Raw genomic sequence first — 12,607 nt, forward strand, 5'->3', positions numbered from 1 at the left:
AAATATTATGTGAACCTGAAACGATTTCAATTTCCATTGCTGGAACAAGAAATCTTCTTTATGGTCAAGACTAATTTAGCTCAGTTTTGCATAGCATAAATAGCCTACTTCGACAGGCAAATGAAATATCAATTGATTAAGTGACTACCATCAATGCATATGCCAGGCTAGTAGACCTAATGATAATGTAGTTAATTGCATTAAAAGTTTACAAGGATTAATTAATTGTGAAGTGACTCTTTATGTACATGGAAGAAGTATATTTCAGTGCATTTGTAAAACCACTGAGCTGATACCAGATAATAATATGATTACTTTTCTTTCAGATGCTTCAGACTGGGCTGATTTCACATTATTGGAGAAGGCAAATGTAAAAGTAAATGTGTATAGCAACGGCAGCCATATCCCACAAAGGAATAAAGGAAACCAGGGGCCAGGGAACAGCAACAGAAATAAAAGTAAAACAGACAATAAGAGATCTAGACAGCTTTTTAAAATCCAAGGAAGTCGATTGTGACATATGCTCTAATATGAATAGTGGTTTTTGCGGATGCAGTGATAGAACAGCACAGGAACAACAGATAACTTACAACAGACTCTAAACCTGACGTTTGGGAAGGCCACGTGGAAGAGGATAACATTGAGACAAGCTGAAAGTATGAATGTCAAATCAAAAAAGCAGATCTTAAAAGCATATGGAATGAAGCACAGGCAGCAAAAATTAAACCATAAATGTTGAGTTGGGTAGGATATTTTTGTGATGGTGATTTCCTTTCAGTTAGAAAATATAGTTAGCCCAGTACCAAAATTAGGAAAACTGCATTTCAACCTGGAGGATACAGCATAGCTAGAAAGTTTGGAATAGGATGCGATAGTGAAGCACTGAAACTACCAACTCCTAGAAAAGTTTCGAACTACTTGTTAGGATTAAACCAGCAGCAGCAGCCCTTGGCTTTCCATTTTGTATGAGTGTGAGATTTTGATTTCTAAACAATTAAAATGCTAAGATATCTTAATATTCTGATCTATTCCAAGAGCAGTCTGAGTAGATTTTTGTAGGTTTTGTATATTTGCTCTTTAAAGAAAGTGGTGAAAACTTTGGGAATTAAAATCGTGCCTATACGTGGAGGAGAGAAGCAAAAGGAAAATTAAACCCTAGTGGGGAAGTGGATACAAAATCATGCTTGAGGATGTTCCTCCTCATAAGCAGATCATGTGTCTTCATATTTATATATAAAAACACAGTTTCTGATAGTACACCAGTTTCCCACATGACAGGATGAAAATGTGAAGAGCAAAGAGACATTACGGATTTTCTAATACCTACAGTCCAAACGAAGGAACCATCTTTTCTTCGGCACCAGTGAGGAGCAAGAGCACAAGTCACATCTCACTTTCACTTGCAGTTTGGTGCCCCTTCAAGGCTACTCAGACCCTTCAGACCATAAAAGCACAGCGTGAAGTACAGCAAGCAAGAATTCCCTTCCACCCAACTGTCTCTGTCTGGGAAGGCCTTGAACTGAAAGCAGGACAGGGAATCTGCTCATGAAATACATGAAAGGCAATTTGCTGTGTAACGGGAACATTGGCAGGCTCGAGCTGCGCCGCCTTTGCTGTCAAGAGACATTTATCTTCATGGGTTACCTGCTAGAAATGCACCTGAGTACGCTTTGCTAATTTTCTCTGCAAGGAAAAGTAACACAGTGCTTGGTATCCAAACACAGGACTATGTTCAGTCATTTATTTGTCTCCAATTTATAATTTACTCATCCAATTACACCAATAATTAAGCTGGAGAATTTAATGTGTTTCCACAGGTACCCACTCTAATCCGCTGAAATTGTACCAGAGGTTATCCAGGGGACCCACGTCTGTAATGACAAACTTCCTACGTTATATAGCCCAACTCCTACATCCAAAATGAAACCTATAGTGGAAATTCTCTCCCATAATTTTATGGCAACCGTCTGCTTTCCCAGACAACTGGCATGCTCTGCAGGCTTTACAACGCATTCTGTGTCCCATCTTCGTACCCAACTCACTGTGTATTTGCAAAAAAACCTACATACATGTGATTTATCTTTCCAGAATTAGCTTGGATTTCAGCATCTGAAATCTGGTAACTCTACAATTCCTTAGAAAGGCTGCAGATCCTACATTATCTGCACACATTTCTATTTCACATAACGCTAACTCTGGTGAAACAGAATTATTGACAGCACATGCAGGAAGTATCAGTTTGAATTTGCTTTGTTGCGAGGGCTAAAATAACACAGGACCATGGATTAACCACAGCTGTTTGTATCGGTGAAGTGTATGGAGTGGTTATAGAGTAACAGTGATGTGTCATCGTAAGAAACACTGACATAAAACAGAAAAGAACAAACTACAGCAAGGCGTTTCAACTGAACACAAAGGAAGAAAAAACAATAATCAAAGGCATTTTTTTCTTGTTTTTAGCCTTACTGGCTAAAATGTATAAGCTTGAACTCCCCCCAAAACACAACCAAAATTCTCCAGATATATGCTGTGCCATGTTTAAGGGAAGCTGAACAAGCAAAACATGGTACAATATATTAAAATAATAAAAGGAAACATACTACTACGAGAACAGACGTTAAAGACTTGTGTATGCTAGACCCCTTTGAGAAAGATGCTTACTGTATATTACTGTACTGAATAAGTCAGGTGGTTATTCTTTCACTAGCCACATTTCCTGGGTGGTGAATTGTAGAAAGTAGGCATTAATACCTTTCACATTCCTCAGAATGGTTTTTTTTTTCCACATCTCAATATGTTTTTTCATGCTCTTCAGGTTTTTTCCCCCATGGAATTCAAGGTTAGAAAATGCGCCAGATATGGATACAGTTTTACTTCAAAAGGGTAAAGCAAAAGTAGAATTTTCAAAGCGAAGAAAACAAAGGAATGCTGGATTTTATAGGCTGTCCTTGCTGATGAGCTTTCCCTGCGAGTGCACCAAGCAGTGTGTTCGGTGAAATAACAGCGCCCTCTAGTGCCGCTATTAAGCACGTTGTGCAAGCTTTTTTTTCTCTTAATTAAAGCAATGTAGGAAAGCACTGCTTTGTTTGAAAGAGATGTAAAAATGAAATTACTATGTTAACTTAGTTATCAGTTCTTAACAGGATTATTTTTCCCCAAATCTAGATTATTTTTGATAATATAATGAGATATTTACTCATATCTAATTAATATACTGGGGAAAAAAACCCAAGTTTAAATACATAAATATGTATATACACACACATAAGTAGTACTTATTGCAAAAAATGAGAATTATGTTTTCTCTACAGCATCACAAATAACATAGAAATATTAAATTGTCTCAATAAATATTGAACAGATTTACAAGAATGTAAAATAACGACACAAATTTCAAATGCAATTTTGAGAATGTAGTGTGAGCCATCTGAAAAGCTTCAATTTATAAAGCAAGTATTTCTGATAAAGAATCTCTTGATGATTATGACATATCAAGATGTGGTTTTCACAGTCTTTCTTACCATCTTAATAGCACTTTCAAGTGAAGCAAACATGTAAAATACCACAAAATTCAGAATAATTACTAAGGTCAGCTCATTATCTGCGACTCAGAGGTAGTTAAAAGAAAATCCAGCAAGGAATAAGCTCTTGATGGAATATTAATATCTACTTTGAACACCCCAGCTTTTGAAATATTAAATTTTCTTTAACTGTTACGAAATTTTAGCTTTCCTAACAAGAATTTTTATAGAGAATATTAAAATGCACAATACTTTTTCACTTGACTAGAAAATATTTTCTTATGGCTGGTTAGGAAGGCAATATTTAAAAAGCATATTTATGCATCCTTTAAAAATATACTTTCTTCTCATGCAAATTAGCTTTTCAGAAGCCCATCCTTAAAACTGATGACTGTTACTTACTTTAAAATATACATGTACAGTTTGGTTTATAAAAAAGGATCTTAAGAACTTAGCCTGACCTATAAAATGTAGCTTTAGACCTATAAAACACAGCTTATCGCACCCTGCAATTGAAATTACAACACATTACATATTTAGGTGAGCGTGTTTATGGTCCCATACTTCTCACAAATTGTATTTATAACTGATACATTGAGGGACTGCCACATACGGTTGCTTTACTTAAGAGATATTTTATGATATCAAAATATCGCTTCACATTTATTTTCCCAACAAAATGTGGGTTTTATGTGGAAAACTGAGCAGTGGAGGATAGGTCAAAATGTTCCCCAATTCTCTAACACAGATCATCTGTTCTGCAAAGGGCTTGGGCTGTGGTTTCTGCATGCCACTCATATAACTTATGCTCATATAAAAATCAAGCTTTTTTCGTAGACGTTTTAGAGCTCCTTTACTCTCTCAATTATATTTTGGTATATATGGGCCACTGTGTGGTCTTACAATTTCCTACTTTTTTTTTTTTTTTAAACGCCTGTGGCATTTTGACACATTTATAGTGGTGGTACTTAACTGTGCAGAACTACTACCACACCAGCACTGTCAGGCTAACATAAAGAAGATATGATTTCTTGTAATCATATTATGATTATCAAATCAAATATTTGATATGGGATATTTGCTGTAATACTTTATCAAATATTTGATATTTATAATCAATTAAATAATTTCATATGGGATTACAAAATTATATTGGACTTTACATACACAATTTTTTTCAGGTTATCATTCCGTAATGACCCTCTACAAGAATTAATATACTTACTTTTGAGATCTAAATTTCTGGCTCCTGCTGTGCTCTGCGTTGTGATTTTAGTGTCAATCTTTACAGTGTGGAGATTGTTGGTATCCCTTGATATCATCACGTTATGCCACTGGTTGTCATTCAGAGGTTTATTAGAACTTCCCTTGATGAGATTTGCACCATTTCCCAAGTCAAATACATAGTGTAAATACCTGGGAAAAGAAAAAATTGGAAAAGTTTCCTTTTTCTTTACATAGCAAAGGGGCACTAATTAATGTTTCTAATATTTCCTATTTCCTTGTACTCCTCAGTAGTCCTAGTAAAACTGGAAGACAACAATGAATGCCAGATAGGGAAGCAACCTTAATTCAGAGAAAACACCACTCGTTCAGATGAGCTGAGATGCAGTCCCACGTTTCTGGAAAGTAAACGGGCACTCCACGTACCACCACATGCATACATACATAGAGAGATAACAAGAGGAAGGCTACAAACTAGTACTTCTTTGTAATAACCACTATAGAAGTTACACCTATTATTTACTTTCATATTTTTCAGGCATCTAGCTTCATCTGAAAGAAAGAGTCACAATAAAGCACATGACGTTTTAACAAGAAGAAACATTCATCAATCACATGCGCCCCATCAGGTCGAGACTTGTATCCTAAACTTTCCCTTATATTTCTCCTGTATACACATTTTGAATAGACCGTTTTTGTCGTCGCGCTGATCCATACATACCCTTTTACTAATTCAACCACAATGAAATCATTTCCATCGCCACTGTTATAAAGTATCAATCCATCCAGGGAGGTTGTTTTGAACTGGAAAAAAAGGTGCATAGATGTATATGCTTGCAGCGTGGCCAAAGCAACATAACTTGCTTTTGTTTTAAAGGTTACAGGGTCTGCTATGATGTTCCTGAACCCAAATCTTGCATTTAGCTCACAATAATCGATGTCTCCATTTTTACATAAGTCAATGTATGCCATGCCATTAAACGTAAGACTCTGTAGGTGCCCAATGAAATTAGAAGGCACTGAAGACAGGTAGCGCCGCTCTGTTATTATTCCTGTTTCTATGTTGTGGAATTCCAGTCGCGTGTGATCGCCAGCCATTTGACCTTCAAACAGTACAAGAAAACTCATGTTAGCATCTGCAACCGGAGGTCTGAAAGCACATCATGTGATTAAGTATCTGCAACAATTTCACACTTTTCAGAACAGGCAAGACCAATTCTTGGCTCCAGAGAAGATTCCTCTAAATTCATCCAAACTACTGATAAACATCCAGGAGCCTTTCCACTGACTTCAGCACGTTTGGATAAGGCCAACGGCAAGATTTCTAAACTGAAATAGAGTACCACGGTATATCAAACTGCCAACAGAATCCCTCCCTTTGGTTACACTGAACCAGACATGTGACTTTACTATCAGCAAGTGCAATTAATTAACACAACATGAAGATAAAAAAGGTAAATCTCAGAGCTAAAACATTAGAGTTTCACGGAAGAGAGACGTAACAGTTCGGGGGATATTATTTCATGTGTTTTGCTTTGAAGCGTGTGATTTTGCAAGAAGAAGGAAGGATTCTTGTTTCATCTGTCTTAGGAACATTAATGCCAGTCCTGCCGCAAAACCCTGGGCTGCGAGGGTGGACAGAGCCTTCCCTGAAAGCCACCGGCTTTGTACCATGGGGACAAACTGGGGGGGCCATGGGGGCAAAGCCAAAGAGATGGATGAAGCAGAAAGCCTGCAGCAAGAGTGCATCCCAGCATCTTGTAAAAAAACTGAAAAGAGCAAGTGACTTGCTTACACCAGGAAGGTGGCCAAACCCAAGCCTCACAGCTGCCTTTGAGTCTTTCTTTGTCATGCAAGGACTCCTGCGCAGCAGAAAGCCTGACATTTGCTGACTGTATAACTTCGCTAAAGAAACAGATCAGGTCTGCCAGGGTTAGTTTTTAAGCTTGTTATTAAATACCTTACCCAGCACATCAAGATTGTGTCCACTGAAGAGCTGCCTTGTCTAATGGAGTTTAAGTTGGATTTTTCCATGCTTATTTTACAGAAGTAGGGCAGTACTATCACAAGGCTGATTCATGGTCACGTTGTGTGGGTATGATGACAAAACAGCTTTTTATTACTAATTAACTCTAGCACTTAATGTACCTTTTGCAAGCCATGGCCTAGATTTCCCACTTCCTTAGCTGTTCCACGTCTCTGGTGGAGTGCAAAGGAGGTGAACAGCAGACCCAGCCAAGCTGGAACAAATACTGGCATAAAACCGCTCTGTAATGCAAGTTCCCACAGTTGCAGTGCTGACCGGCTGGGTTCCCTCCATCCTTCCCTGAACGTACCATTCCAAGAGGAGAGCGTGAGCTCTGACCCAGTCAGACATGCTTAGCGGTGGGGCAGAAAGCCCTGAGGCGGGCTAGAACAGCGGTGCCTTCGTGGGTTTCATACGCAAGTGTCAGTGTACGTGTGTGTGAACAGGGGAAAGGGCAAGGCAAGTGCAGGTATCTGGGCTTTGCCCAGGGAGATGGATTCACAAACAGGTTAAGTCACAGCACTGAGATACAAATACAGCAATGGGTGAAGTTACAGTGAAAATAGCTCTGCAAGCTTTAGCACCATTCAGACCACACATGCACACACAAAATTTGCTCTAATAATTAATTATAAGTATCTACAAGCAGCTTACTTAGTTTCAGGGTACATTCTACATAAGAACTAACTCTGCTGATGTCATTGAACACCATCAGCATCTGGGATCTGCAGTCATACGGGCTGAGCAAGACAGGAGGCACCTTACTCCCCCCTCCGGGGACAGCCTTCGTGATGTTCTTGTTTCTAAACATCAGTTTGAAGAAAGTACGTCCCCTGATGTATCCAGCAAAGGTGAGGTATTCCTTGCAGTAACGAGTCAGTCTTGAAAAATGCCAAGCTGTAACTTTCTGCAAGGCCAAGCACTGTGTGCTGGACCACAGTCAGAGCACTGAAGAGCATGTTTTAGAGAGGAACATGATGTATTCCAGTCTTATATCACTTCAGATGGCATTGCATAAATGTCATGGCAAAAATCCACTAAGCTCTGGCCTGTAGCACAGTATCCTCACTACATTCACTACCTTAAATCCTTAAATTAATTTATTTCTTGAGCATAGTAATAATAAAAGACTTCCAGAATCTGGGCTTACATCCCAAATCTCTAACATTTCAGTTGTACAAACATGCTAACAACACTTGAGACTTCACATAATGCTCCACAGCATTTGCAACTACAGCAACGAAGAAAAAGAGAGAGACTGCAGTTCATGCTTACGAGGCTGGGGTTTTGGGGTTTCGTTTTTGGTTTTACCCTGTCAGGTTAGTGCACAAAATGCATTACCTGTTGTAATGCTACGGGATATCATACAAAAGGCCACATGGATTTCTGTCCATAACCATAAACTAGGCATCCTTTCCATTACCCGACTGCAGTGACCTCCTTCAGTCCACTTTTATTTTCTATGCATTTCCAGAAAACAAATTGAATCAGGGCTGCAAGTATTTAGACTCTTCTATGATTAGTAAAATTTTCAAAACCACCTATATGACTTCCAAGGAAAGCTAGCTGTGATTCTGAAAGTTATTATTTATCCATGCACAAATTATGCATTCGTCTAAGATAACTAAGCTCAGTCCATGGATAAATAGGTGGTATTATTAACCTTTTAAAAAAAGGGAAAGTCAGACTGAATTGCTTAATGCCCTCCCCTCCAGCTTAAGCTTTTTGGATCTGATGGTGGGATTTTTTTTCATATATGACATAGGAAAGGGGATCAAAATAGGAAAACACAGTGTGTGGCAGGGGGAAACTGGAATTTTTGGGAGGAAATCTGCTTTTTCCTCATGCTTCCTATGAGATTATAATAACTTTTCACATGAATAACTACCAGATCATATTTTAAACACATTTGTGACTGTTGGAACATCTGAGGAAGAGTTCTAAGCAGAGCAAAAGCACTACATTCTAATGTGGCAACTTTTCCACTACCCCTTCAGGAAATTCAAAGCTTCTACATATTAAATTGCATCGGGTAGATTTGAAACTTAAGCTCATGAAGTTTTTGGCAACACAGCGTGTTGCCAAAAAAAAAAAAAAAAAAAAATCATGGCATTATATGGCAATAAAGATTTTTCCATGTAGAAACCGTAATATTCCTGGGACTAACAAGAGATTTCCCATGTTATCAGACTTCCAAGTTCCCTCTAGCTCCTTCTCTCATGCCGGTTTTCCCTCCTCGCTGATGGAGGAGCTTAAGAAAACTTTTTACCTGTGAAATATTGGGATGACTTTCTCCCTTGGATGAAGAACATCAAACCTCTGTGGACCATGCAAATGTAGGCAACTTCCAGCTCAAAGAACCGAGAGGGGTTTTGAGTCAACTGGCCGGCTTCTCATACAGATACTGGCATGTGGAAAGAATACAAGCGTTGCACCAGAAAGCTGGATGCACAGGAGACACGTTTGCTTGATCAGGAGGGAACTGAAAAGCTTTGCTGGCTTTAACAGCTAAAACAGACTAGTTCAGTTGGAAGGGACCTACAACGATCACCTAGTCCAATGGCCTGACCACCCCGTAGCTGACCAAAAGTTAAAGCATGTTATTAAGAGAATTATCCAAATGCTGCAAACACTGACAGGCTTGGGGCATCGTCCAACTCTCTAGGAAACCTGTTCCAGTGTCTCCGCTATTTGCTGAGACCATGATATTTCATAGTAACTACAATTATTTGCAGTGGAGAGTGATTACAACAACTTGCAGCCCTGCAAGTTTACCTATCACTTCATCTGACTAGACTATATGTGATAAACCCTCCCGGTTTTCATCTTCATCTTTCACATGTATTTTGAACTTCCCTGAAGCTGCACTGAGCAGCTGGGATGGAAACCCAAGGTGAAAACAGTACTTCTCGGTGGCTTTGTAACCCCTAGTATCTGTAAATAAGAAATCTGCCGTGAGGAGCCCAAGAAGTATGCATTTAGTTCTAGACACAATAGTTTTATTCAGGTCTAAAACGCTTCCCCTGGTTAGAAAATGTCCCCAAAGTAGCCTTATTACTCGAGTTGCAGTTGAAGCAGCAAGATAATGACATTTTCCACTGTAGTTCCTCCAATATTATGCATTTATTTTTACAAAGAAAATAACTGGTTTAGGCCACCAACTTTCTTGGGAGAATGACCCAAGCCATTATCATAGACACAGACTAAATTTTTTCTTCACCTCTGGAAGATCTATTGGTAATTTCTGATTCTAGAAAATATATTCTTGCAACTATATGAGTACACAGCAATTATTTTTCTACCAGCAACATGGTCTTCAGTGTTCTGCTGAAGTGAAAAAGGACTATTAAAGAAGGTGCTTTCCTTTTTAAAAATTGTTGCCATTAAAAAAAAAAACCAAACCACAAACTTAGAGCCAACGATAAAAGTGATGCATTACTACATGAAAACAAAGGAAAATACTAAATAGCTAACACAAAATTAGGCACATTGTATTGTGCAAGGAATCAGGACCAGAAGCCAGGTCTGTTGCTATTAACACCACATATGTAAGCCTTACCTTTAACAGAACCGAATCAAAGTCTTCTCGGTTATCGTTTCTTATAATCTATACATAGGAATATATTTCTAACACCTGCTAGCATTCATGTCATGGTTTTTCTCCCATCCCAACTGCTATTTTAGTATCTGAAGAAAAACCTGTAGCCTAAGAGCTAATTATTGAGGACAGCTGATGCAAGATTTAAAACACAATAGAATATCCTTCAAACATTTATTAAAGTCTTTCATACAGCAATGGCTTTGAGTTTAACCTTAGTATAAATTTAGTGTGTTGCCAAAAGCATTTTACTTGCCTTCTCATTAGTGATATATCAAATCACTTCTCTCCAATTACTGTATAAAAACATTCATTTAAGTCAGCATGAAGGTTTTCATTAATTCCAACAGCGACGTTAGAGTAACATTAAGTGTAATAACGTGCTTGTAGCACCAGTATTTCAAGATGCATAACACGGATTTTGGATCTTACCCAGGAAAAGAAAGAAATTACGTGTTGCTTTCAGATAAAGGCATTTTACTTCTGTAGTGTTTTGTTTTGTGTTTCCCCCCCAGTACCACGGAGTCACAATGCCACACTACCTGTCACGGCCTGCTGGTCATCCACCATTAACTTTAAACTTTTTCCTCGCCGAACCACACGCACTGTGTGCCACTCATTATCATTGAGGTTATAGCCAGCAAAAAGGGTTTCTGGACCTTTGCCTGTAGGATATGCCAAACAGTCATTATGCAATCTTTAAATCAGTTTACATGTGAACCTCACAGAGAAAGAGAGACAGAGAGACTGGCTGGGCAAATGTTAAAACTCACCAAAGATCACATCAAGCAAGAAAATTACAAAGTATAAGCAAACCTCAAAATATAGAGCTACTGCGTTAAAACACTTCTAACGTATATTTAGCTATAGAAAGGTACTGTAGATGCACATTTAATGAACCAGGTTGTCATAAACAGGCACAGTCAACATGGAATTAGTTAGGCACTTTCCAGTCATATTCAAGCCTTTAAGAAATGAGATTGCTGCAGCCAGGAGAACTTCAGAAGGTATTCAGAAGGACTTTTGTTCCTTCATTAAAAATAGTTTTGGGGAAAGGTACCAGTGGTAAATGTGTGTGCACGAGTGCTATACTTTTTCTCAATCTATGTCAGCTTCTCAGCCTATGTTTGTTTATTAGGGCTTCTCAGAAGATAATCTTCTACCTTTATCATCCAGATGACTTGTTAATATTCAGATCCAGTACCTTCTGATGTTAGCGCACCTTCAAACCATACTTTCCTTTTTCATTTAATGGATAATTTTTTTTGTAATCGGCTATTTTTTAAGTGGTACAACACTTTTGAAGCAAATACAACTCTGTATTTGTGTAGCATAATGTGCTTGCAGTAACTGAAGTATTCACAGATCTAGGAAAAAGGGTATCTTTAATACCTAGGAAAAAAATTCTCAGAATAAAATGATTATAGAAATTGTCCTTTACACTGTTGACCAAGGAAGAAAAAAAAAAAAAAAAAAAAAAAATCCTGACTATGAACCATCATTGATACGGGTGATTGACCAAGCATTGAATCTATCAATCCAAACTTCTGTGCTCAAACCCCAGCCATTGGACCTATGTGGTGACTGCCAAAAGTTAATCTGCAATTAACATATTACATTCTTGCAAAATAAAGACCTCCCTGGCCTGTTTCGCCATTCCTGTGGCAGAACAAAGGCTGCTGATAACTGTCATAAAATAAAGAGACATTTGACACAAACACATTAGGCTTGCACTGAGTCAGGCCATTACCTCCACTACGTCCTTCCAAGTGACTGCATCCCATGTGTCAGCCTTCTTTTAAAAGGGTTGTGCCACTGGCTCTGAAACTCTTCCACATTTCTTTTTGGATTATTTTCCACCCAGTGCAGGCTAACTGTGATGGGTGAGGCCTATTAATGTATGGATAATATATGACATTGCCTGAAATCAAAGCCTCTCTGACTTCAAGACTGCACAGAGGGAAAAAGACACTAAAAGCCTGATGGAGCTGTTCAGCATGTTGGACTGTTTTAATCTTAGACTTTTTCCATTATCTATCAGCATTTTTTTAAATTGCTGCTGGTTTATTGTCCTGTTTTTATATGCAGTCTTTGCTATTTTGAGCATGTCAAGGGACCTCCAGGAATAAAAATACTAGCTGCAGCAAAGGCAGTGAGGTTCTGATAACATCATGTTGCTTTCTCCATGCCACTGTATTGACACTAGGCTACACCAGGTGTGCAAACCCAGCAGAAAGA

The 12,607-nt window shown here is 38.4% G+C and overlaps 1 protein-coding gene across 20 annotated transcripts in view; it reads right to left on the reverse strand.

Moving 5' to 3' along the window:
• The window catches only part of NRXN1 (neurexin 1), a 730,807-nt gene that overhangs the window by 374,194 nt on the left and 344,006 nt on the right, over positions 1-12,607 (reverse strand). For all 20 annotated transcript variants that reach the window (XM_055725490.1, XM_055725508.1, XM_055725507.1 and 17 more), the window contains 3 exons: positions 10,912-11,034; positions 5,467-5,848; positions 4,747-4,937 (listed from right to left, as the gene is read on the reverse strand). In XM_055725490.1, coding sequence (XP_055581465.1) covers positions 4,747-4,937; positions 5,467-5,848; positions 10,912-11,034 — 696 coding nt within the window. The remainder of the gene's footprint in view (positions 1-4,746; positions 4,938-5,466; positions 5,849-10,911; positions 11,035-12,607) is intronic.

This window comes from Falco cherrug, chromosome 13 (genome assembly GCF_023634085.1).
Source record: "Falco cherrug isolate bFalChe1 chromosome 13, bFalChe1.pri, whole genome shotgun sequence".
In the NCBI taxonomy this organism is placed as follows: Eukaryota; Metazoa; Chordata; class Aves; order Falconiformes; family Falconidae; genus Falco; species Falco cherrug.